The following is a 27117-nucleotide window of genomic DNA, read 5'->3' as shown; positions in this document are numbered from 1 at the left end:
TAGGGTAAATACATCTTATATTGCTTAAATATCAATTTAAAAAGAAGCATTTAATGTTTATATTCAGAACAAAGTCTCATACCAACTGCTGGAGCAGCTGGAAAGTCAATTAGAGATGCTTCAGTGAACCTATATTTTTAAAAAGATGTTGAATTAATGAGTTTGTTTTGAATTATTTTGCCAACCAGTGAGACTCTAAATTTTATTTTTAAGTTCTTATCCATGGTATACTTGTGCAGATATGTGAATAAATTCCCTCATGTCTCTTGGCTTAACGTGACATTATTTGCCCAACAGGTCTATTTAAAGTTTGGATTCGGTTACCTTGATTTTCAGAATGATCCTGATATTTTTGAGTCTGATCCTGGATTGCAAAAAAGGGGGATAAGAAAATCGGTATAATTCTGATCCATATTCAAAGTTTTGAAAAACTGTGTCCTGGTAATCAATGGCACTACTGTGAACACAGCAGTGATTCCTGGGGAAAACCATCTGTAACACTCTCAAACGGCATGAGAACATCTCCAATCTAATCAACAAGCCCCAACAGGATGTTCTTCCCGTTTCAACCTCAGCAGATCAATGTCACATACTAGTCCAATTCTACAGATCCATCATTGAAATCACATCTGTCATTTATGCATGATTTGTCAATTATCAACCCTGTCATAGTTTGACTTAACCGGCAGATACTTGTCAGTTTGTTTTTCACTACCCAATGAACTTGTGGCATTCTCAAGCCTTGATAGGCTTCTAAGGCCTGATAGGCTCACTACGCTTTCATTATTTAGGGCTTCAGCATATAATTTATGAGAAGGTGTGGATACAAGATGTCAACTGGTCCAACTGAAAGAGAACAACAAAAAATAGTGATTGACATGCACCAAGGAAGGAAAAGTAGCAGCAAATCAGGACTTATTTCTCAAATACTCTGATAAACCTTTCCAGATCTTAAGAAACCATTATCAGAGTAGAAGGATTTTAGAGGTTTTTGCAAGGTATGGCTTGAAGATAAGGTTTGCTTTTTCCAGCTTTACCAAGTAATCAGGGTGCGATTTGCCAAGGGGGGTGAGGGTGATTTCTCCTCTGCTTTTTATGTCCCTGCCAGTGACCATTAAACTTCATCAATGCTGAGGATATTCTCTATCTCTCCTTCTGTTAAGTGTTTCATTCTCATTGTCCCCCACCAAACGGGGGACTATGGATCAGTCTCCGTCCGTTAGTTTGTTCGTTAGTTTGTTAGTCACACTGTAACGTTGACTTTGTGCCGCTAGGGGCGGCATTGACAATGAATGGGGACTCAGTGGTAAAGCAATACAGTTAAAGTTATCATAGGTAACATAATAGTCTACACACACTACACACTTGGAGACATCAAACTGGGTTGATGTGTTGAACTGTGTTGGACTGTTGTACTGTTATTGCACTCATCACTGCACTACCACTGTGCCTCAGTGTTGACTACTTACATCATATTACCACTTACCTACTGTGCAATACCATATATCACTTATCATTTATATTATTCATAACACTCACGCTCCTGGTGTTGTATGTTATATTGTATATTGTATTATAAATTGTATTGTAGTGTACATTGTGTAATGTATGGATTGTATTTATTGCGTAGTGTAGTTCTTACATTTTTTACTGTATTGAGTGAAAACAGGACAATTACAGTTACTACATTTCAAGATACAATTTGTAAGCCTAATTCTGAGGAGAGTAGGCAACAGAAATATATGGTCAATCTGTTCTTTCATTGTCCCATACGAAAATGCTTATGCAATTTCACTCATATTTCAAGTACACTCAGCAATCACTGACTGACCCAAGGGTGGAACTACATCACTGGTGGGGGACAACATGTTTACGATTTGCTTGTATTGCATTGAATATGGCTGCATGATTTTTGCAATCTAATAGCATATGGTGCAAACTACATAAAAAAAAAATGATGCAGCATATCTGAACAGTGACTGAAAGTAAAGATCGTAGGGGGTGTTAGCATGCTGGGATAGGCTCCAGCCTAGACCTGGGTATCGAGAACTGGTTCCAAATTGCCTAATTCACCAGAATCGGGCTGAATAATGGAATGGTAACAACATGGCCATTCAGTCTGAATATAAGGCCATTATTATCCCTTATTAAATCTATACCAATCACAGAGGAGATGTAGATAGAGAAGCAAGATAGAGAAGGATGTTTAAGCTGAGTGACAATTGAGATGTGGATTGTGCAAAAGGGTCTGTAATATAATATCAGCAAGATGTCCCTAATGTTTTGTACATTCAGCATGTTTGTTATTCTATGAGGTTGTTTTGGGTCACATTTGGTTTCACCGAAGTCCCAGCACCCAGGGTCATTGTTCTTCACAGCTTTCAAAAATTGGTTAAGAAAAAATTATAATTTATTCAATTTATATAACCAATATCCATCTAAAAAAGGGCAATAAATATACAGCCTTCCCCCTTAGTAAAAAGTGTATACTGTACCTATACTATTAAAATCCCCAAATATTCCTGGCACAAATCGCACACTGATTACATTTTACAGCTCCAAAATGTATCTAAAATACATTTTTAGTTGTCACATTGTTGTTGCTTACAACAAAAGCTCTATCAATTAATTTTAGAGAGAAAAGAACATCCTACAATTCAGTGTTTTGCCTTTTGCTGTCAGTTTTCCCCTTAGTTTACATTTGGATTACAGATTGGTATCTAAGTATTAGATAAGAATCTAAGTATTAAATTCCAGTGTTCTACCGGAGAAATGTTCCCCATGTTCACTATTATCATGAATCTTCAAGACTTGCCCTAGGCCAGGCCAGCAGACAACCATGGCCACTCAAGTCTCCTCTTCACTCACCACTAACCTAGGAATGGAAAAACAAAAATACTTATACAATGGTTCAGTTGGGTCATATAAACATTTAGAGAATGTTTGGCTTGGTACACTTGAGTCAATGAATCAGTGCAAGTCCAACATACTCACTTTCATCATCTGAATCAAAGCCAAAGAGTGAGGAGCAGGTGTTAAGGTTTTGGTGTTTTTGTAGCTCCTCTAAGCTGCTGAAGGAGGAAAGACATTTGTTGCAGCGGTGCCTGGTCTTCACCTGAGAAGTCTCAGCCTCAACCTGCTGCTCCTTTTCTGGGTCAGGCTCCTTTTTCTTCTTACTGTTCCAGGCGACAATTTTCTTTGGAGGAGGAGCCTCTTCGGTGGACCTCCTCTTGCGCATTGAGAGCACAGATTCATCCAGGTAGGTGGAGGGTGGCGGCCGGATGAAGGGAGCTTTGACAAAAGTTGCGTAGGAGGGATCCTCGGGTTTGAAGGTTTTGTGCTCGGTGATGTGCGGCTCTCCCAGTTTCTGCTGGACACCCTCAGCCAAAGTGGACATATCCTCAAGGTCTTTGACATTCAAGGGGTCAGACTTGATGGGCGATTTCCTTTGAGACCTCTTGTTTGGAGCTGCTCCTGCAGCAACAGTACAGGAAGTGGAAACCTCTCCTTCTGGTATTCCTTCTGATTGGTCTTCCTTCCCATCCTCATATCCATTGATGGTGGTTTTGTTGATGTCCCTGGGCTCATAACTGACTGTCTTCTCTGGAGAAGTATCTGAGTTGTACAGGTTTTGACCACTGTCTGAGACACTTGCTTCCTGAGCTTGATTTTCACTTTTGTCCAACTCCCTGAGATCCTCAAGATTAGAGGACTCCAGATGATGGTCGTTAGGACTCTCCTTTTGCCCCTTTCTACTCTGCAGCCATATCTCCTCGATCTTCACTCTCTGCTTCCAGGGAGCTTCGGCGTTCTGCTTCTTCTGCCTGTTAGCTCCCAACTCCAGTTCCTCTCTTTGCGGTGCAGGGATATAGTGTCTCCATTCGTGGTCAAAGAGAGCCTGGAGGCCTGGGAATATCTGCTCGCAGTCTGTGTAGGGGCATTGGGGTCTGAAGGGCTCATGGGTCTTGACATGGTCCTTCAGTTCCTGGTGGGTCAAGAAGTGCTGGTCGCACTCTAGGTGGTAGCAGAAGTGGCGGAGAGGAGCATCATGGAGCTTCATGTGGTCCTTGTAGTGCTGGAGGAACTGTATCTGCCTGTTGAAGGAAAGTACAGTCAGCACAGGAGAGGGCTCTCTTCAAAAATTTAGCTTACATTCTTAGAATGGAATTTCATAAACTAGTATTACAAAACATTAAAGGGGAATTCCATTTATATGGCGAGTCAAATATGGTGTCTTTGAAGTCTGAAGTTTGTCTAGACTCCAAATCCATCCAAATGGGCTTTATATTTCATCAGTTCTCAGCCTGAAAATGCCTATCAACAATAGAGTCTTTTGATGTAACAGCGTTCACCAATACTGAATTATCCTTGGGAACAGGAATAGGATAGTAATAAAAAACTTGAAAGTGTCTGTTAGAAACCTTATACACTCACTCATTTACAGTGGCAACATTTTTCTCAAAAATGACTTACATGGTTTGATTGTTAATGGTGCACAGCCTTCTTTTTTTTAGGATTATTTATAGTGTTTGCTTATACCAAGCCCCTGGATGCAACATTGTTGGGAATCTGCATTAGTGTAACGAACTATAACTAGCACCAATACCAGGGATGTGCTAATGAACAAGCCTTCCACTTTCCCTCCCCTTAAATTGCTCCCTTCACAGACAGGGAGTGGTATTTATAAGATACGAAGCACTGCAAGGGACACAAAGTAACCCACTCCACACATACATATTCATTCATTCACTCACGGTTAGCCTATCTATGACACTGTGTCGTTGTTCATAATACAGCAGAAAAGCTAGTTTACAGTTTTGTGAAGATGGTAAGAATAACCTATTCAGTGCTTCTATATAACCACTAGTCTGTAATGCTTGATATAGATTATGTATCTTACCTGCAGCAGAAGGTGCACTTGTGCTTGGCCCAAACAAATGTCTTCTCCAGAACCTTCTCTTCGCTAATATGGCAGCTGATAGCATGCTTTGTCAGAGTGGAGCTGATTTTCAAGAATACTCTATCGCATGACTCTGAGGGGCACAACTGGTACATGATGTCCACACCATATCCATTTTCTCCTGCTGGTTTCTCCTTCTCCTCCTCCGGCACAGACTGATCTTTCACAATCACCAGGTCATCTTTAATGACTACCTGTTCATCCTTGAAGTCTACTTGCTTGGATATATCACCATCAGGGTTCTTGTACTTTTTGTGAAGGATAGAGGTCTTTTTGATGAGGATGCGGAGGTTTCTAATGATTCGGCTCTCCCTACAGAGTGTGGACAACTTATTTTTCCCTGCAGGTTTCTGTTCAGGCTTCTGTTCTGTTTCCTTCTCGCAAGTGGAAGGCTGATTTACATCCTGTTCCTTGTGCTCATTTTCCAATACTTCCTCCATTCCATTAACAGCTGGAGTCTCCTCAGTGCATGGCTCTTTACCGCTGGGTTTCTGCTTGCACATTTCATCAATGTGTTCCAGAACATGCTTTTTGGCAAAAGGAAACTGTTTGAAGCGTTTTCCACAGAGTATACATCTTAGTTTCTTGCTCTTTAGGTGGGAGAGAGCATGCCTCATAACATTCAAGCCTTTAAAGTCCTTGCTGCAGAGGGTGCAGTGGTACATCAGGTGGGCATATTGTTGAGCACGGAGCATTCGGTCCTTCCATGTCCGCTTGCCTTTCACCTGCAGAAAAAGACAAACCAATAACAAGTGGTAAGAGATAAATAAAAAAAAGTCGTCATTTCTGAACCATAACTGTTTTAACTTTGTCTTTGATTACACTTACAGGTTATTTCTATCTGCTTTCTAGCTGTGGCCTGAATTTTCCTTGCAAAATCCTGTTGTTTTTTTCTTCTTATACAGGAAAAAAACACTTAAAGGTTATGTCTAAGTCAAGGTAATAGAGTCACTCTCCTGAATTTACAAAGACAGTAACTATAGACCCACATCTTCTGAAATTTCTGGGGCGGTATTATAGACAAACACACAACTAACCTGAGTATTTGTTGACCCGTCTAATGTTTCCACTAATGGTTTGAGCTCCTGCTCTGGGTCACCATTAAGTTTGTCTGATGCGGAGGATTCTGGAGTCTGTGGTTTCTCAGCATCAGGCTCTTTAGATTTAAGAGAGTAGTTGTGTAACAGTTCTATTGGGCAATCTAATAACTCTAAGGCTGGACCGTCAAGCTGGGGATCAGCTTCAGCAGCAGGGACAAGAGGCTGAGGCTCGCTAGGAAGACCTTCACAAGGCTTGGAAACTAATTCTGTTTGAGGCTTGTCTTGGGTATGTTCACCATGACTGCTACCATGGACCATTTCAGTATGAATCTCAAGTCCATTTTCCTTTTCAAGTTCATTCAGCTGCTCAATCTTAATCGCTTTCAGTCCACTCTTTCGTTCAAGTTCATTCTCCTTGTCATCCTGCTCTTTGTCGTCTATATCAGCTTTCACCTCAAACCACCCCTCCTCCTCTCTGAGGGACACTTCATTCTCAGGGTAAGACAGTTCCAGTTTTTGTAAAGGCTTCCGTCCACGTTTTTTCCCCTTAACTTTAATCTTTGTCTCTTTAACTACCTGTACCTGCTCCAGCTTAGGAAGACCCTGCAACCATCTTTTCTTCCGACCCTTCCTTTTCAAAATTTGGTTCTTCACACATCTAGACAAGTATTCCCTTTGGCGGTTTGGAGGGAGCTTGACAGGAGCAGAATTTTCTGGATCAGTGTGATTGCGTCTTAGTGAGTATATGGGGTTGTTGTCTGCACAAGCAGATTTGATCTTGTATTTGATCTCCGGATCATCGCCAAGGTCTGCCTCATCATCCGACCCAGCTGGTTGTCTCCGTCGTTGCCTCTTCCTCCATTTCCTCCTCTTCAGTGGAACATCATCTGACGGTGCAGCTAACTTTCCTGTCTCTGCCTCTGCTGCCTGCTCTTCTGGATGGACTTGGACTTCGGATACAGGGTCAGTGCAGAGCGATGAGTTTAAGCTTTGAGTGCATAGGTCATTTGTGTTATTATTTGGTTTCAGCTCTTCATGGTATTCCTTCTCCTCTTCCTCCTTCATTTCATTGAGCACAGCAGCCTTCATGGCCTTGTCACTGATCAACTCCAAGCAGTGGGTCCTAAGGGTGAGGAGGTTCCAAAACTCGGGGTCAAAACACAGGCGTTCCTTTAATACCTGGGGAATAATGAAGAAAAATATCAAGCTCAAATCACTCCCATGTTACAAGCATCCTGTTCTATAGCTGACTCTGACATACCTGTGGAAGGGGGTGAGAGAAAAGACAATTTCTATACAGTGATCATTTAAGTATCACATGAGATGACATTCTGGAATCATGAGCAAACACCTTCTCCTATAGGAGATATCTGCTTTTTACTGCTTCGATTTTTTTGTATTTATTTTTTTAGGTTTTTGTTATGCTTGTATCTTTTCCTTAATTACAAAAGGACACAATTTGACACAATTTAAAAACTAAAATGGACAGAAATCGCAAATGGGAGGTTGTCATGAGTCTCCTATGGTTACAGAGCATACCTTAGCGAGACACCTCCCACTGTTAAATGTACAATTAAAAAAAAAAAAAAAAAATCACACCTATGGTGGATCCATTCCCTAATTAGGAAAGGTGGACTAGGATTTGTTTCTTTGGCCTCATACCTGATTTAAAATCCATAAGCCCAGTGATACAAATGTTACAAGCAATTTAGCCCTGGATCATAAAATGACTGTGCAAAAGGCAGAATTTCCCCTCTTCCACCCTCTCCAACCTGTAGAATGTGGAAGCGGACGTTGGTTCGGACAGGGTTGTTGTGGGGATGCGGCTCCTGGTCAGGATGCATGTAAAGCAGGCAGACGGTTCGGTAGGCCTGCAGGCTTCGTTCCTGGCAGAAGACCAGCAGGGCGCAGGCTCGACAAACCTCCAGGTCGTGGGGCAGCAGGAAGGCAATGGTCTTACAGATCAACGACCGGGTTACAGGGTCAACCTCCAGGTCACACAGCTGCAAGGCCCTGGCACAAAGCTCCACGCAGAACTGGACCCCTTCACCACCCAGCTGCCCAAAAACAGATACATTATACCATATATCAGTAATTAAAATACGGTAAAACACTGTACTAGAGTCAAGTGAATAGGGCTGGGTAAAAATAAAAAATCTGTTGATTTCAATTTTCATTTAAATACTCCAGTCCTGTTAGTCCACTCAAGTGACAAATATGGAGGTCCCCCGTGATCAACTTATGTCTGGTCAATAATAATGGCAGGCTCTGTTAAGCCAGCGCCAGCAAATCTCAAGGCAGATGGCGCATTTTAGATTAAAAAAAAAAAAAAAAAGAAGAATATGACCTCAACAAGAGTAACATCATCTGTAAGCTTTACCGTTTGGTATTAAAAGACAGTGGTAACTCAATAAAGTTACATGCGTAACTGACTAGACATCAGCCACTTATTTCAGGTCACTACAGCACACAAAAGTCTGCACTGTTTCCATCTAATTTAACCAATAATATATATTAAAATCACTTTTTGCCTTATCCATACAAATAATGCACACAGTCATGTATCACATTACTAAAAAGACACACTGTATAGCCTGTATTAAGCGCACTGCAAATTTCAGTTACATATACTGTATATAATATCAATACTGTACGAGGTATCAAATTGTATTGTGATCATAGTAATGAAACTGAATCAAGACGTACTTGACAATGACGAACCCTACAAGTGAATATATCAGCAAAAACTTTGAGGATCACAACAGGGTAAAAAAAAAAAAAAAAAAAAGATGCTATGATGTCAGATGTACCTCTGTGGTGACCACTTTGATGAAGGGGAAGATGGCTCTGACGTTGGTAGCAGAGGAGGCCAGCTGGCGGCACGCGGCCAGGAAGCCCTGTTTGGAGGGGTGGGCCCTAAGGTGCAGCCTGCTCCAGATAAACACTAGGTCCCTGGAAGAGGGCAGGGGATGATAAATCAAAGACACATTTCTTCTGCATATAAATCAAACTACAACTGTGATGATTCAGAAGTCAGTAAGTAAATGAGGGGTACTGAAACAAATGAAGAAAATTAAGTCCTCATGAAGCTCTGCATCCTGCCAACACCTATACAATTCAGGTATTTTCTCCTTCAATTTTAAAGTTCTCAAGTCCCACTGTTAAAACTGTTCCCCTTACTGCAAGATTCATAGATAAACCATACTAATATTGTGCAAACACTCTGGGGTAATTTGTCTGAAAGTAGCATTCAAATATCATGCAAATCCAAAAGAGTTGTGTAGTATTAGTGCAATGTACATGCCTGAAGGTATGGTTCATACTAACCAGATGTAATACATGTCTCCATTATGGAGCTGCTGGGTGAGGAAAGCTTTACACAGTGACAGCAGGAGCTCATCTTTCTCCACACTCTCCGTGTTGCAGATAATCTCCACCGCATCACGGCCATCTATCTCCGCCATCTGAGGAAAGAGATAAAACCACACAGGGTTATAGAAAGTCAATCAAAACGCATTACAATAAAATAAAGAGGGATGTCATGCACACTAAAAATAATTCAAAATCGTCTGTTCTATTGGCGGGAACATTCATATACACAGCCTTGCCAATTTCTCACTCCCTTAATCCTTTTTCTCTTTGCCATTCCCTTTTTTCCTCCCCACTCCCCCATGTCCTACCTCCTTGTGAAGGTGTTCATGTAGCGAGGCCTTGTAGAGGCAGGTGAGGTAGGCCTGATGGAAGTACAGATGTTTTCCAGCCTCGCGGTTCTCCAGGCAGCTTTTAGCCAGGGCCGTGGCCTCCTGCACACGTTCACAGGCCTGCAGGTAGCGAAGCCGCAGCTCCAGGAACACTGGCGCCTCTGAGCTCAAGTACTCCTCAACTGCATGGGAGGGAGGTGAGAATGTTGCATGAATATTTTGATGCATGAATATTTTTGTCATTATTATTATCCAGAGTTTCATAAGAGATTGCGCTGGTTCACTTTTCCAACCTACCAAGAATAAAATTCTGGGAGACACCCTGAATACCTTACATTTTTGGAATTGTTTGGTATGAACATGCTCAAATTTTAAGATATTGAATATCAAAATAAAATATTTGGATTAAGGCTATTTGTGGCATCAATCCAAAAGTACTGTATCGGCCTTGTAAAGCCATGCTGGTCAAATCTGTGTGTGTGTATACTAGAGCTGAAAGGATTTTTTTTTTAACCAATACACAGCATTTGATATTACAGCCCTTTGTGCCATAGCATTCACACAGACGCCCAATTCACAGCCCATGTCAAAAGACTGAACATAATCGACAATGTTGAATCATCGATTTGTATTTCATGCTGTCAGTTTGTCATCAAACATACACCATCTTCCTCTCTCACTTTCTGTTTACATTTTGAAAATGGCTGATGCATGGCATGCAGCAGTTCTGAGGATGACGAGGCCTCAAGCAAGCCTTCAAAACAAAGACTTAAATACAGCAACATGTGGGAATATAATGGTAATCTAGTAACCTGCACACTATGCAAGATCGACTTTGCTTACTATGGCAGTACGAGCATCTAGCTTATGAAAAGAAAACACGCCGGAGGATGGCAGAGCATCTTCAGAGTAAGTGTAAATCTGTTACGTTACTTGTAATGTGATAGATGCAATATTTTTAGTATGACATGTTAAGAAAGTGTCCTCAATGTTGAACTCAAAGGCTGTTGTTTCTTCTTCAGAATAACTGATTATCAAAATAACTGTCAATTTATGTGTTGTAGCCCTTATGCGTGTGTACATCTGCTACTGAGTGTGTTCAAGAGCCTACCCTCTGCTGGTGGCAGGGCTGCTTCTCTCATGATGCCCTGCAGCACTGGACTCTCCCAGGGGCCTCCTGCTTTGATGACATGCTTCACCTGCTGAAGGTAGACGTTCCTGTGCCTCTGCAGCCGAGATTGGCACTCCTACAGAGAGTGGTAAGAGACTGATTCATTCAAATCCTCTCCCCTCACCCTCTTGTCAAAGAAGAAAACTGATGAGTGAGGTAGAGTTCACACTACTCTGCTTTTCTCAAAGTGCCAGCACATTTACATTCAAGTCAACAGGGCAGCTGCAAGGCTGACATGAAGTGGATGCTTTGGAAAAAAAAGACACTGAACCTGGCTTCTTTTTGCCAGAGCATAACACTTTAATTTGAGAAAAGCTCAATTTCTTAGAGGAGTCGGTTGGGGGTATTTTTTATGAGCCGACCAACAAAAACAAAGAAGAGGCAAAGTTTCACGGTATGTAGGCAGCTGACAGTTTACTACAACAACCAGAATTAAAATGAAGAAAACAGTGGTAGAAAAGTTGGCAGCAGTTGTTACTCTGGGCATCAAGTGTCAGTGTGGGAGCACATTGACTGTGTTGTTAAGAGTTTCTGCAAAGTGTCTGTAAGCTGTATCTCAAGGCTGGTTCATGCTTCATGAGTAAATGCATGCAACGGACAGCGCACGGTCAAAATGAAGAAATTGTGGCAAAAACGACTAGGCGTGCGTGAGGTACACCACCTGAAATTTGAAACAACGCAGATGCCACTTTCATTCATGATTGGCTGAAAAAAAAGAGTCAATTCCAGTGGGATTCTTTTTTCTTGTTGGGGGATTTGGAGAGCCAAATTTTCCCAACAGCACCAGTTGCTGGAGTTGCTGTTGCAAGGTCATCATGAGAAGCACAAGAAGCATGAACACCAACGTACACAGACAGACGACACGTCTGCGGCTCCGGCATCTCTACCTACGTATGAAGCATGAACCAGCCCTAACAATAAGCACTGTTTACTGATAGTGGCAGCTACTGCAGCCAGCCCTTAAGGAAGCAAAGAGCACTGCGAGACTCATTTTGTAATCAGCACACTTTCTACAAAATCTGGAATAGTGCAAATGGTGCATTATTCCTTCTTTTCCTTTCTCCTCACCTTGTCAACGAGAAATAACGAGTATTGAGGCAGTGGATGGAGTTTTTCCTCACCTGAAAGCAATCAAGGATGTCTTTCAAAGGCTCTTCCCCAAACTCCTCTCTGCTGAAGAACAGCATAAGCTCAAAGAAGCTCCTGCAGAACAAGACGAAAAACATTAGTCAATTCACTAAGCAAGAAGCCATCCACAGTTCTTTTCACTAAATGGTACTGTTCTTCTTAGACTCAAAGTGTGATAACTTGCTCTGCTCTCAGGCTGCTAGTGCTGCCATGATAGTGTCCAATGGCTGATTTAAGTAAAATGCTTGCTAGCTGTAGTGCCAGTGGTGTTGTAACAATATGCTGGAAATATAACAACATTAGGTAGGTAGGTGATTGCTGATGGGTAGTGTCCCTCAAACGTTCAGGTGCAGCAAACCTTTCCATGATTAACAAGGCAGTAAACAAGGCAGTAAACAAGGCAGCCATGCCCAACATGCTTTATGGTCTGGTGTATGGCCCTGTAGCTCAATGGATACAGCATGGCACTGACACTGCCAGAAATAGGGATTTCCCATGGGACCCACTCATGCTAAAAATGTATGCACTTGCGTTTCCCAGTGGCATCAACACTGGCTGTTGTTAGACTGGTTGTAGATTATGTACAGACTTCCAACGATTGGTTTTGAATTGATAGCGGTATGTAGCATAGTTACTGGTCGATATAAAAGTGGAAAATGTGTCCATTTGTCAAAAAACAATTTGGTTTCCATTTAGCAAACAACTTACAAGGCCAGACTGCTGAGGGCATAGTGGATGTGCTGACAGTCATCAGGGAAGGCAGCAGTGGCTTTGGTGAAACTGCAGAGTGCTATCCGCAGCACCTTCAGCTGGGGGAGAGGAACCTGCCATTGCCCTGTGTGCTCCTCAACCAGCTGTGCAGGGAGAACACAGGGAAACACAACAAGATTAAATATATATCTATTAGCAGAAACACAGTCATGAGGACATGTGGACATGGACAGTGGGTATACTGTGACCCCACAATCCATTTATGGAAGTAGTAATTAGGCTGAAGGATGAATATTCTCATGCTCCTGACTACAAAACTGCGTATTACTTGAAAACATTAAAGGAAAATTCTAGCCTGGGATATTCTGACACTGTTCTGCATCATCAATCTGTGATGCCCAATGCATTCCAGGAGTTATTTTGTGATGAAGTGTTGTAATTTAGTAGGGCTGCAACTAACGATTATTTTCATTGTCGATTAATCTGTCGATTATTTTCTCGATTAATCGATTAGTTGTTTACTCTATAAAATGGTGAAAAATGTCGATCGGTGTTTCCCAAAGCCCAAGATGACATCCTCAAATGTCTTGTTTTGTCCACAACCCAAAGATATTCAGTCACTGTCATAGAGGAGTAAAGAAACCAGAAAATATTCACATTTAAGAAGCTGGAATCAGAGAATTTTGACTTATTTTTCTTAAAAAATTACTCAAACCGATTAATCGATTATCAAAATAGTTGGCAATTAATTTAATAGTTGACAACTAATCGATTAATCGTTGCAGCTCTATAATTTACCTTTTTGTTGTACCCACTTTCCCTTAACCTGCCTCATCCACTTCTACTTCAGTTAGTGATTTCCTACATTTCCCAGCATGACTTTCAACAACACCCAAAGAACTTGCCTGAATGTGCCTGGGCACTTCAGCTGTGGGTTTTATGTGTAGGTGGAAAGAGCAAAAGCTGAGCCAGAGTTTTTCCAGTGGTGCGCCCCTTACTCAAAGTGCAAAATGTCTTGTAGCTGCATTGAATTCTGATCTATTGAGGCTACTTGGAGAAATTGATATCTCTGCCTCTTCTACGATGGATTTCTCCCTGTATGACTGTTGAGCATCGGTGCAAAATGGTGAGTCTAGAAAGAAGCCTAAATTCTAAATTTGTTATTGCAATAAATTTTACAATATCATCGTGTCATCACAGGCAGCTAGTTACACCAGCAGTTGTATGGTGTCACCATTAAAAAAAATTGTCAATTTAATACAGCCTTGCCCATCTGCAAAGGTACATGGTAGAACATATATATGGTATAACATGACTCAACAACTTTTCTGAGTCTGTAGTAACGTTAGAAGCTGGTAAATACGGCATACAATTGATCCACCAAGCAGCTCTTTATTGCAATAAAAAAACAAGTTTTTGAATTTGTTTACATAGCTCACTACCGCCCTCAACGGTATATTTTAACAGAAAAAGATTGTAGGTTACAATAGGCGACCCAAATGGGGTTCAAATGAGTCAAACGAGGTTTTAAGTAATGTTTTAACAGGTATGTATGTTGGCACAAGGCAACTTTAAATTCAATGGCAGTTTAAATAACGCGACGTTCCCCAAATGCGCTAGAGAATGGCACGTATCGGAGCTACTACGTACGTTAGTTACCCAGCTGAATTACTGGCCTTTGGGAGCAGGCTGTGCTGTGTTTTTCCCATTTTGGAAAACCGGTCTCAATAATATCTAGCAATCTAAACACATTAGGATGAGCTCCCTAATTCAAAAAGACCTTCTAACTAGCTTCACTCACCTATCAAGCTAAGCAACACCAAATAGCAAACTGAAAGCTCGTAACATAACGTTAATTGCAAAGTATAGTTACTTAGCTAGGTGCCTAGCTAATATCTAACTGCGTTAGTTAGTCTTCACTGCTTTGTTTTTTATGGGGAATGCTACAGCCTTAGCTAGACAACTGTCTAACGTAGATAACGCTAGTTTGGTGGCTAGCAAGCTAAGCTAATAACGTTAGCAATAAACAGGCACCGACTCGGCTTGGCCATGAAATAAAGACTAATCAACCGACATTTTTGACTAACATACCTTACAAAACTCAGAGCAATAGTCTTTGCTTTTCAGAGAGGATCCAACGCTGCAGTATCTACTAAATAAAGTGTCCAGAGCCAATTCAAGCCTGTCTGTTTCTAAATCACTTTCGCTGTCCGCCATACTGGTTACTGTATCCAGCGCATAGTCAAAGTTGCCAGGTTTGAAAGGTAATATCCTTCTATTCGACAAACAAACAGTTCCAACCTGGCAACCTATTGCTTGTAAAGGCATCAATAAAGCTCTTTGATTAACTAGCAAAATAACACAATATTAATAATAATCTGACCATTTTTAAATGTCCATATAGCCTACCAACATATAGCTTGCTTAATATAAAACCCTAAGCAATTTGACGAATCAATGGCTGTATAGACTGAATGGAATTAAGTCAAGAAAAATAATTAATCTTGGTTTTGTTTAACTTTTTACATCTTTTTTTACAGCCTGTTTCATATGTGAACGTGAAATGGTTATGTTATGTTATTTAAATCAAAGGGAAAAAATAATCTTGAAGAAAAATAATGAATTTCTTGAACCTGTTTCCTCAGGCTAGGGGGCAGTGGCAGCCCAGATATAAGAGAAGCAGGAAGGTCGCTAATTTGAATCCCTGGACCTGCCAGGAAAGAGTGGTTGGGGAAAGTATGTGAATAATGCTCTCCTCTCTATCAACAAATACTGTTGAAGTGCCATTGAGCAAGGTACTTAACCTGCACCAGTGGAGCTCAGTGGCCAACAGTAGAACATTGTACTGGTGGGCTCCCAGTTTGAATACCTGTTTGAATATGAAGCAGGGTATTGCTGGAAAAGAGCATGGTGCTCATTTGACTTTTCCTGGATAAATAAAGATTAAAAAATAAATAAATAAATAGGTCCCATATAACTACATTATACCCCATGGCATAGGCCTGAATGACAAAAAAAAAAACAAGCTGTTGATTCTTTTACAGTGGAGAGAAGGTGTTTGTCAGGAGGGATCTGTAGGAAGTTTTATTGGTCTTCATCATAGAGAAACACAAATAGGTGCTTCCAAAACTTCCAAACAGGCTCATCCTGGCATAAGTCTAGGATGAAGTTGGCAAACTCTTGTGATTCAATCTTGGTGGCCCTCTGTGCACTGTTGCACTTAAGTTTATCACTTCTAGCTGCAAGTATTCAGGCATGCTTTCTAAATCAACTGCAAATGGATGTGTAAGAAAGCCAAAACTGAATTTCTGGCCATCTGCATTCAGTAGTTTTCTTGTTGCATTTGGCTCTCCCTGAGCAATTTTGTTTGGAGGGCATTCAGTGTGTCATGTACTTTCGTGATCACCTGTTTGTATTCCTGCAGGGTTCAAGGCATTGAGTGTTTTTAGACTCGGAAAGAGTACTAAAAAGTCTTCCACCTCTCTTGAAATTGTCTGCCAACCTTACTCTTTGAGCGAGCTTGCTTACTTGCAAGGTGCCAGTGAACGATGGGCAGTCAGGCTGTGTTTGAAACTGCATTAGAATCCATTTAGTACATAGGGCAACTGGGACCTGTATTCCTACTATCTTTGGCTGCTACTAGGCAAGCTAGAAAGATCCGACAACCCAGAGTCATACAGCCGGATCAAAACTTGAGTTTGACCATGTGTTTTTTTCCAGGGGCCCCAGGGCAAGCTATAAAAACATCAATGCAAGTGCAATATACTGTATATAACAAATGAAGAATATGACAAGAAGAGAAGTGATATTTAAGTTTACAGCATATACACTCACCGAGCACTTTCTTAGGAATACCTTACTAATACTGGGTAGGTATCAGCTTTCAGCTCAGTGTCAACCGGCTACCAAAGTGACATCCGCCTCCAGGTTCGACGTGTTGCATTCTGAGATGCTTTTCTGCTCACCACGGTTGTAAAGAAGTTATCTGAGTTACTGTAGCCTTCTTTCAGCTCCAACCATTTTTGTGGGGTGGCCAGTAAATGCGACTCATGGATCGTGTTGGGGAGGGTTCATGTTACTGGGGGATAACAAAAGGATAGGGGGTTAAAGGGAAATACCTAGGCCTATTGGGAGGATTTTTTTGGTTGGTCTGTGTGTTTAGTTCTGTTCTGAATGGGGACTATGGGTTGTGCAGAGAGTTTGGCACATTTATTGTTTTTACTTGGTTTGACAGTCAGACAGCACTCTAAAGGTTTATTTAACAAATTGTTTATTTTTTCATATCTAGTTTCTCAAGTTCTGGAGCACATAAACAATTAGGTTATGGCTAATTTTATAAGGTTCATTAGCTGGAACATAAATGGATCTCGGAACCCCGTAAAAAGGAGAAAATGTTTATCATACCTTAAGTCCCAACAAGTGGATGTGGCCCTTATTCAGGAGACTCATTTGGTCGACTCCGAAGTAATTCAATTCAAGAAAGACTGGGTGGCCCAGATATTCTATACCTCTTACTCTAGTAAGAAATGTGGGGTGGCAATACTTGTACATAAAAAATTAAACTTTGTCATGCTGAGGCAGCATAAAGACAATGAAGGTAGAATAATATGTGTGGAGGCCAAGATAAATAGGGTTAAGGTTAATTTGTCCAATATATATGCTCTGAATAAGGAAGAGCCAGTTTTCCTCCATAGGGTAAATAATAGGCAGCCACATGATAATTGCAGGGGATTTTAACCAGGTGCAGGATGGGGTCCTCGACAAAACTACTCCTGCTACTAATGTGCCAAGGGATAGGAAGGCCATACACTTACTGATGAAAGATCTGGGCCTTATCGATGTTTGGAGACTGGTCAATCCCAGAGGAAAAGAATATACCTTTTACTCACACACTCACAAATCACATTCAAGAATAGATTATTTTTTGATATCTAAAGGTCTTACAGAACGGGTGACAGATTGTACAATTGGGCCTATTGCATTATCAGACCATGCCGCTGTACAACTATGCATGAAAATAGGGACGGATGTAGTGAAGAAAAGCAGATGGAGGCTGAATGTAACTTTATTTCAGGATCAAGTAGAGGAAGATCTCAAGAGTTTCTTTGAGATGAATGTAGGTGCGACAGAGAAAGTGGGCACAGTATGGGATGCCTCTAAGGCTTACATGAGGGGGAAAATAATAGCCTACTCATGTAAAAAGAACAGGGAGCACAGGGGGAAAATTATAAAGCTGGAAGCACAACTTAAAGAAGTGGAGAAGGCATTAGCAGATAACCATACTGACACTCTTTTGAAGCAAGTTCGTGAACTGAAATTTCTATTAAATGATCTGTGCAACAAAAAAGTTGAATATGCAATGTTCAGGCTGAATAGTAATTTTTATGAAAGTGGGGATTAGGCGGGTAAGCTGCTTGCCAGACAATTGAAACAGAAAGATGCTAGCTTTGTAATACCAGCAATAAAAAACAAAAATGGGGATGTGGTAACCAGTGCTAAGGAAATTAATGAAGTATTTCAGGATTTCTACACTAGGCTTTATAAATCTGAAATGAATCCATTGCCAGACAAACTTGACGGCTTTTTCTCAAGAACTGATCTTCCAAAGTTGTCAGAAGATCAGGTACAACGACTAGAAGAAGCCATTACAGAACAGGAAGCCAGGGCTGCAATTATCATTAAAAGTAGGGAAATCACCAGGACTGGATTGGTTTCCAGTAGAATAGTATAAGAAGTATATCAAGATTGAGTGCAGACTTGGAGGATATCCTTGAAATGAACATGGCACCACTACTTCAGAAGATAAAAAGCAATCTGGACAGGTAGAAAGTAATAAATCTCACCCTGTGGGGCAAGATAAATACTATCAAGATGGTGGTCGTCCGCAATTTAATTACATATCGATGATGTTACCACTGATTATATCTGATAAGATATTTAAACAATATAATCAGATAGTAAAAGATTACTTATGGAATGGGAAAAGGCCTAGGATCAACTTTAAGAAGATGTGCACCCCTAGAGAAAGGGGTGGTTTGGCACTCCCAAATGTGGAAGTATATAATTTAGCTTTTGAAATGGCCAAATTAGCTAGGCACTGGGAAGAGTATGATTCCCAATTAGGTTGGATACAAATAGAGAAGTCAATGACGGCCCCTTTTAAACCCATACAAGCCCTTTCACAGAAGAGACAAATAGATGGGAAGAAAAACCCCATACTGAAACATTCAAATTGGGTGTGGTCTAAAGTACATAAAATGCTGGGAAGACCTCAGTACAGGCAGGTTTATTCTTCCATATGGAGTAACCCACAGGTCCGGATAGGGAAACGTTCATTTATTTGGGATAATTGGCAGGGGAATGGTATATGTGTGATTAATGACCTGTATAGGGATACAACATTCAATTTGAAAGGAAAAGGAGAATTTTGGAAATATCTTCAATTACGAAGTAGTATAGGGTGTATGTTTAAACTTAACAGGGGTTCAGAGGAAGATAATATGATACAGGAGTTCTTTAATTCGCCTAAAATAATGCACAGTGCCTCAATATTTTATAAAAACATTATTAATACTCAAAGTGTGAAGTGTGAGAATCTGAGGTTAATTTGGCAAAGGGACCTTGGAAGTGATACTGGGGAGGAGACATGGCAAGATATAGTATCCAATGTTGGTTGGGCCACAAGGGATAGCAGAAGCAAATGTATTCACTACAAAATTGTACATCGATACTGTTATACTCCTCTCAAGCTATACAAGATGGGTGTGATGCAGGATAGTAAATGTTGGAAATGTAAGAGGGCAAATGGCACGTTCTTATATGCTATATGGGAATGCCCCATGGTTCTCCCCTTTTGGAAGGAGGTGTTGGCGAAGCTTGGAGAATTTATAGGGAAGCCTTTGCCAGACTCCCCTCAGCTATGCCTTCTTGGAGATAAAACATTTCTACCAAAAGGTGCCACCAAAGCACAGCTTGAACTGATACTGGCAGGCTCCGTTATTGCAGCAAGAGTTGTTTTGCGTAACTGGAAGAACACAAGCAATCCAGAAATCACTGAATGGATTAAGCTCATGATTGAAACTGCCTCCTTTGAATACTTAATAGCTAGAATGAACAATATGAAAGGGAAATTTAAGCAGGTCTGGGAGTATTACCTCCTGTACATCAAGGGCTGACTATATTAAAGGGTTATGAGACAATTAGAGGCTAGATATCATTACGGTTGGAACTGTACTGTGTATTAATATAGGTGCTGTCTTTAAGTGTTCTAAATGACTGTCTTTCCGTTACGGTTGTGTTTTTTGTTTTGTTTCATTTTTGAATGTCTGATTGCATAATGTTTGCAACGTCATATTTACCAGTCATACGTGTGTGTAATGTTTGAAAGAAAAATGAATAAATACTTAAATGACAAACAAACCTTCAACCAGAAACCCACCAACTCAGCCCCATCACATTATGCTATACATTTATAAGTGTTTGCATTTGTTCATGGTCATTTCTATTATGCATTCTTTTTCATTACCTTTTGGTATGAAGTGCTCAAACATAAATGACAGTGTAACCTTTCACCGTCATGGTTTAGTACAAATGTGTTGAGAAAATATTACCTCCTCTATTTCTTCATGAAATTCAAAAGAAGGTTTTGAAAACTTCAAGGTTATAAAAAGCTCTCTCTCCTCAACATGGATAATGACAACTAAGGGTCAGCCAATATGGGTTTTTGAAGGGTGATAATTATATTTTTTCTACTGAGGTTGCTGATAGCTGCTATACTATCTCTAAATTGCACCATTTTCATGCCAGAAAATACACCTTTTGCCCAACAATTTTACTCGTGGTAGGGTAGAATAGCCTCTGAGACAGCATTCAGGCCATGGGACACTAAAACTCTCCACTGAAACCCAGGATACTACTACCACTACTACTACTACTACTACTACTGCTGCTACTACTAATACTACTACTACTACTACTGCTGCTAACACTACTTCTATCATTACTACTACTACTACTACTAATAGTAATAGTAACAATAATAATAATACTTGTGTGTGATCCAGTCAAAATGTTGTACTGGAGTCAATTCAGGTGAACATCAGTCTAACCCCAGTGATAACTGAGATAGAGCCGCATCCAGCCGTTTGCCTCTTGTCTTTGGGCCAGCAATCATCAGGCTGCTCACAGCACCTTTGTTTATCTGCCAAACTCTACCAAATATCTGCGCCATGGAGATTGGATCATGAACCCATCCATACAGTAATCCTTTTGTTTCCAAGACAACTAACACATCACATCCAATAAGGTTGACAGTTGATCTGAAAAGGCCTGACCTTCAGGGCAAAAATCTATTAAAAGCCCTCTAACTGAAAGATGAACACACTGCTTTTGATAAGTAGCAAATTTATATCATGATGTGCAGTGTGTATTGTAATGTTTACATGCATGTTATATTTTTCAAACACATAAGCTGAGTGACTTCAAAAGTCTCCTGTACAGCTCCATCAGTACAGATATGTGTTACATTTTTGGACAGATCTTTGATCAGGGACTAGCCACACAGCAAGCGACTGCAGCACAGTCAGGGACTTCTGTCCTTCTGATTGCTGTTTCAGTGTGGGCTGATTATGCACCCATGGGGAAATTTGATGTAACTGTGATGCTCCAGGCTCGGTATTTTAATCTTGTGTGACCCAGAACAAATTGATTAATTTGTACTTAAACATGGGAAAACTATCACATCTGCGCCCAATAACAAGGAAAAGCTGGGAGCTATTTTAAGGTGGTGACTCTGAAGCCCTGGATCCTCTGGGGCTCATCCCCAGGTTTCTGAGATGACAACTAACCCCCTCTCTGGTCCTGGAGAAGAGCTGGATTCTGGATGATTATAGCCCTCCATGGGCTCCTCCTGGTTTTCCTCCTGCTCAGCCTCCCTGCTCCTCTCCTGGGCCTGATAGAGGCATGACCCAAGAACCCCCATTGTTGTTAAACATGACTTTTATACATCCCCCAGAGTGGGGATGAATACCAATCATAATGAACTACTCTACATTTGCATATACCAGGAATTGTATTAGGTGAGCTGTTACCAAAAAAAACACCCCAAGGACTGAGCTTGACAGGTATAAGCCACATGTATTTATTCACTGAATTAAAGATTCATTAAAGTAAAGATTGAAAAACTACACAAAACACACAAGTGTATATCAATGATATTACCAGAAGGGTGGAGTCTACAGCGCCAGGATAATTCAGATAGTGATCGATAAGTTGTCAATCAATAAAATGACTTTCAAATGCTTTCCTGTCTGGAACATCTGTTGTCCTATTTGGCAAACACCACCCACATCCCGACGTAGGCTAAAACAAACGCCAAGTATCAGCAAATGCTGTCTGCTATGCTCAGTTACCTAGTTAGTATACAGCGGCACTTCCCAAGATACAGGCTGGTCCCTTTCCAACAGTACTAGTCATCCCAATGCCTAGACTGGAGTAGAATTGTGCTCATCACAAACCATAGCGTTGGTAGGATGGAGGGCTATATACTTCTGGAACAAGGAATTTATATAGTAGCAGGCCTTTTACATAGTTAAAATCCCACCTTTTAATTGTAATAATCAAAATTTACACAATATTTTTTTTTTACCCTCAATTTTTGAGGGCCAGATTTACTCTTTATCTCAGCTTCTGCATGGCAAAGGGATAAAAGGTGAATCTACTGGCAAATACTATTAAGTAAGTAAGATGCATGTGTTTTTTGATGAATTAACATCCAGATGGTTCATGTTCCTTTAAGCCAAACTAGGGACAGAAAATTAAGTTTTGAAGGTGCCCTGTGCACAGCAGTGTCGCTCGTCTCCTGGGTGCTAGCCAGTGCAGTAAAAATACTAAATCAACCAAGTTTAGGAACAGAAATACGTTTTACCTTTCAACCTTTGTGAAAAACTGTCAAGAATTGCATACTTAGTTATGTATGAGTCTAAAACTTGACCTTTTCCTAATTTAAAATTCCTCCCTGCCTCATTTTGAAAACAGACATTAGCATTGATTGACATTTGTGGGGGAACAAATTAGTTTTCCTCTGAGAAAATTTAAATTGTTGTGGGAGCATGATCCTCATATTGACTGGTACAAAGAAACAAAAGAGGACAAAGAAGACTTTAACAAGTTTTTTGAAGGTTCTGTGTTGTAATTGCTGGCTAACTACTGGCTGTATGTAAGTAAGGTGTAAGCTGTGGGTGTGTGGAACAGGGTCAGTATCAGACACAGTGTGAAAGCATTATGTTTTGGAATATTTTACATGAAATGTGAGAAAATGCAGAGGATTCAGAGTTTGAGAACATAAGACAAATGTGTGTCTTGTCTCTTCTCTTTAATGCAAACATGTGACAGATGACAGAAAGGGGGCACTCACACATTCATGTAGATTTATAATTTTATTAGTTCTTTGATTGATGAAGCTCAATGGAAATATACTTCTTTACTTATTCATAAAGTTGTTGAAGTGGTGAAGAAGGAACGATGCAGTTTATTACAGCCAGTGCAAACTCTGCAATCTTGTTTTTAGCCATGATGGGGCGCCACCATACCAGAATTAGGACGACACACTGTGCGTCTTTCACATTCAGCGGTCAGCATACTGAAATATGGGGATACAAGGACATCATGTCGGCATTCATTTACACAATAAGATTATCGGTGAGTTATCATTTGCTGTATTGCCTGCACCCAGTCTCTCCATACACATGGGGATATATCTGACCGACTCACTCACCAACTCTTCACTTGGAAAATGCTTATTAATTCAACACATCTGTTCCTATATTTTCACCACACCAAACAACTAAGCCAAAGGTGAGGTGTGAGTCAGAGTACAGCTACCCACAAATGAGGCAGATGGAGGACTCCTCTTTAAAGAGAACTGTTCCTCTGCAAATATGACAATAACGGCAGCACTGGGAAAGATCTTTCAGCTGTGACTGTTTATTATTATTTATTGAGAGAGAGAGAAAGCAAGTGGGAGAAAGAGACAGTGTGCACTGAATGCTGTCAGGGATGTCTGTATGACACACCTTGTGTGTCATCTCTCTGGCATACACCCTCAAGCTACATGCACTCACTACATTTCCATCCACGCATCATATGCCCTCTTTGGAGGCAGTAAAGAAATAGTAGTTCTATTCCAAGTGCATGAGTGGGAGTCATATAATGAGGATTTCTCCACCAGTGGCTCTGGTCACATTCATTAACCTAATGCTGGCTATGGTGTGGGGGTGGGAGGGTGGGATGGGGTGGGAATGGGTTGGGTGTGTAATGGCTCCAGAAAAAAAAAGTGAAATGCTTCCAGAAATAATTGAGGGGAGCATAAAAGGTTGTGCAAAACTATGCACTCACTCACAGTGCCCACTCTCTAAACTCTGCCATTAGTGCCACTGAGAGACATTGCATATGATTCATCCATATGTTTTATGGATTAGATCTATCAAAAAGTTAATTAACAATGAATTGGCAGTGTCCTGGAGAAACCTTCAAGCCTTCCCCGAAACCTCAGACTTCCAAGGATTGGAGTTAAAACTGGTCTGGTATTTCTGATATTTCTCAATGCATTAACGATGGTATGACTTGGTCGCAGGTTATGAAACATTTTCTACACATTGGAGGCATTGTTAGCTGCTAATCAGAGTTACAAAAACATGGCAACTTTGGAGATATGATGTTTATGAAGGACATGGGCAGTATCTTCCCACAGTTGGATTACAAAATTAATTATGCCCTTACCATCAGCTAAAAATAAGCCCATGGCATAGTTATTCAGTAGATTAACATTTTATAGTTTTATTTACACTGTGGATGTATGATGTATTTGGAATGTTTCATTTATCAACAAAGCTGAATAAATACCATATTCTTCACCTATTTCTGTCAACAATCTCTGCAACAGTCCATCTGAGAAAAGTCACAACCACAGACAGTCGTATGCTGTTGTATTTTACACATGTTCTGTACGTCAGCCAACAGCTTGGACTAGATAGGAGGGAGGTCATTGGATCGGACTGACATAATGGTCAGCTATTTCGAGACCTTTAAGTGGGACTGATTGCTAATGCCCAGAACCCCAACCTAAAAAAGGTCAGTGATGGCCCATTTTCGCAAAAACCAGCACATCAATGTCCCACCACACAGCAATTAACATCAAGGAGATGTTAGCCGATTCTATTAATAGAAATGCATGGATTTCAGTCTGGAACTTTGCTGCAAAGCTCACTGCTGAGCCCCTGCCATTTGGGCTGCTGGAGTGCCTGGTGGAGTGTCTGGGAGTGGGTGTCGATCACATTCTCTTTGAAAAGATTATTCTCTCAGACACATTCAGTCAGTAGTCTCTGACCTCCGGTGGTTAGTTTGTACCCCTCCCTCTTGTGTGTGTGTGTGTGTGTGTGGGGGGGTGTGTGTTTGTGTGTGCAATGGTGTGTGGGTAGGATCATGCATAATTGTGCACATCAGAGGTAATGATTGCACCTAATCAGTCTTTGAAAAGCCTTTTTGAAGTCTTCGTTAAAGACGGTGTAGATGAGCGGGTTGATCAGCGAGTTGAGGTAGCCCAACCACGTCAGGAAGTCGGCCATCTCCATTGAAGTGCTGCAAGCGCTGCAGGTGTTGACGATCACCTCCTTGACAAAAAATGGCAGCCAGCAGATGACAAAGGCCCCGAGTATCAAGCCCAACGTGGACGCAGCTTTGCGCTCCCGTGAGCCTGAGATCCGCGGCCCTTGGTACACCTGGCTCCGGCGTGACTCGCTGCGGTGCGACTCGCTGCGGTGCGACTCACGCCGCCGCGACTTGCTCTTGGCAGTCTTTGCCGAGACGCGCACACGCTCGGTGCGGTCCTCGGTGGATTCCGAGAAAGACTTCTCCGGGGGGCTCAGGGGCTCCGGGCTTCTGGGTCCCCCGTCGGTGTCGCCCTCCCCGGCCGGGTAGGTCGAGGGGATCATGCTCCCGTTGGTCATGCACGAGTGACGGCTGGCCCGGCTGGCCTCCCGCCGCATGTAGAGGGTCTGGGCCGCCCGGTAGATTTTGTAGTAGAGGATGAGGATGAGCAGTAAGGGGATGTAAAAGGCTCCCAGGGTGGAGTAGAGGGTGAAGGCCATGTGATGGTGGGTGATGATGCACTGGTCCTCCTGCTCCGCATCCCCGCTGTAGTGCCGCCACAGCACAGGCGGGAGAGAGATGAGGATGGACAAGAGCCACACCACCGCCACCATCGCCCCGGCCCTGGCCCCGGTGCGTTTGCGCGAGTACTCCACCGCGTCGGTAATGGCCCTGTAGCGGTCGATGGCAATCGCGGCAAGATGGAGGATGGAGCATGTGCAACAGGTGACATCCACGCTCAGCCAGATGGTGCACACCACCTGGCCCATGACCCAGCTCTCCTTCTGGATGTAGATGATGCTGAAGGGCATGACCAGCACGGCCACCAGCAGGTCGGTCGATGCTAGCGAGCAGATGAGGTAGTTGGCTGGGTGATGCAACTTGCGGGTGACAACGATCGCTGTGATCACGAGGCAGTTGATGACTGTGGTCAGGACAGCCAGTACAGACAAGGTCAGGGTAAGCAGGATCTTACTGGGGGGGAGTCCGGCGGTCTCCAGTGAGTCATAACCGCCGCTGCTAGTGGCAAAAACCCCCTCGGTGCAATTGGGAAAGTCCATCCTGCCGGGACAAAGGGAAGAGAGCAGCGGATTAGATACGGGGGCAGCTCAAGGAAATTGTATTTTCAAAATTGACTTTCGTAGAATCATGCAAATCCTTTAGAATCAATATTTGTTTTGTGATTGTACTGCATGTTATTTGCCATCTTTTTAATCTGGTCCTAATCATAAGGTTAAAATATTAGTAGAAAAGTCAACATTCAGAGCTGCTGTAAAATCCACTTGTTGCAAGAATTGCATTAATCCTCCTCCTCCACTTCCTCTCCTTTCAAACATTCATTGCCAATGACTCTGTGCTTTCTGCACTTCATACATAAAAACATGACAGAGGGGATGAAAGGAGACTTTCATTGAAAATGTGCATTTGAAGATAATGGATTTAAAAGAGTGTATTCAAGGTCTTAAGACATAAAATAGTTGCCAATGCTTTGAAAATCTTTATTGTCTTTGCGGCGACAGCTTGCCTGACAACAATTTACCTAAATAGTGGGGTAAAAATGTAGCAGTCCCATCCTACCTGTCTAGGCTGTAACCTGTCACCTCCAGCGGGTTCAGTGTGCAGCAGACAGCCCGCTCTGAACTGTCCAGAGTCCACTATCTGCTGGCTCTGCCATCACATCACCTCTGTCACTCATCAACACCTGAGAGAGAGAGGGGGAGAGAGAGAGAGAGAGAGAGAGAGAGAGAGACAGAGGAAGAG

At 41.7% G+C, this 27117-nt stretch overlaps 2 protein-coding genes across 3 annotated transcripts; both read right to left on the bottom strand.

Annotated features, from left to right (window-relative positions):
- Nucleotides 1–1447: 1447 nt before the first annotated feature.
- Nucleotides 1448–14928, bottom strand: LOC139649618 (zinc finger protein 654-like). Of its 2 annotated transcripts, XM_071526079.1 has the most exons (12): nt 14803–14928; nt 12709–12854; nt 11994–12075; nt 10813–10948; nt 9681–9883; nt 9328–9464; nt 8811–8952; nt 7773–8057; nt 5991–7179; nt 4901–5678; nt 2995–4094; nt 1448–2875 (listed from the first exon to the last, which is right to left on the bottom strand). In XM_071526079.1, exons 1-12 carry the CDS (start codon nt 14926–14928, stop codon nt 2871–2873), a joined length of 4329 nt encoding a protein of 1442 aa, XP_071382180.1. In that variant the 3' UTR covers nt 1448–2870. The 2 variants fall into 2 exon arrangements, with proteins under 2 accessions (XP_071382180.1, XP_071382182.1); XM_071526081.1 differs by lacking the exons at nt 10813–10948; nt 11994–12075; nt 12709–12854; nt 14803–14928 and having other exon boundaries at nt 4901–5685; nt 5998–7179; nt 9681–9715.
- A 10280-nt stretch (nt 14929–25208) lies between these two features.
- On the bottom strand, nt 25209–26417 carry htr1fa (5-hydroxytryptamine (serotonin) receptor 1Fa). The gene has a single exon (XM_071526078.1). The coding sequence runs from the start codon at nt 26415–26417 to the stop codon at nt 25209–25211; it is 1209 nt and encodes a 402-aa protein (XP_071382179.1).
- Between the last annotated feature and the right edge of the window lie 700 nt (nt 26418–27117).

This window comes from Centroberyx affinis, unplaced genomic scaffold (assembly GCF_046629955.1).
Source record: "Centroberyx affinis isolate AG114_WGS23_722 - 3 ecotype Tasmania unplaced genomic scaffold, CSIRO-AGI_Caff_v1 ptg001384l_1, whole genome shotgun sequence".
NCBI lineage: Eukaryota > Metazoa > Chordata > Actinopteri > Beryciformes > Berycidae > Centroberyx > Centroberyx affinis.
Note: the sequence above shows the minus strand (reverse complement) of the source record. Positions and strands in the feature narration are given on the sequence as shown.

Coding starts and splice junctions, on each gene's coding strand:
- htr1fa (XM_071526078.1), bottom strand. CDS start 26,417: ATGGACTTTCCCAATTGCACCGAGGGGGTTTTTGCCACTAGCAGCGGC.
- LOC139649618 (XM_071526079.1), bottom strand. CDS start 14,928: ATGGCGGACAGCGAAAGTGATTTAGAAACAGACAGGCTTGAATTGGCT. Junction 9,884..10,812: donor AGCCCTGCCACCAGCAGAGG/GTAGGCTCTTGA, acceptor CCTCCCATGCAG/TTGAGGAGTACTTGAGCTCA. Junction 9,465..9,680: donor ATGAACACCTTCACAAGGAG/GTAGGACATGGG, acceptor CTCTTTCCTCAG/ATGGCGGAGATAGATGGCCG.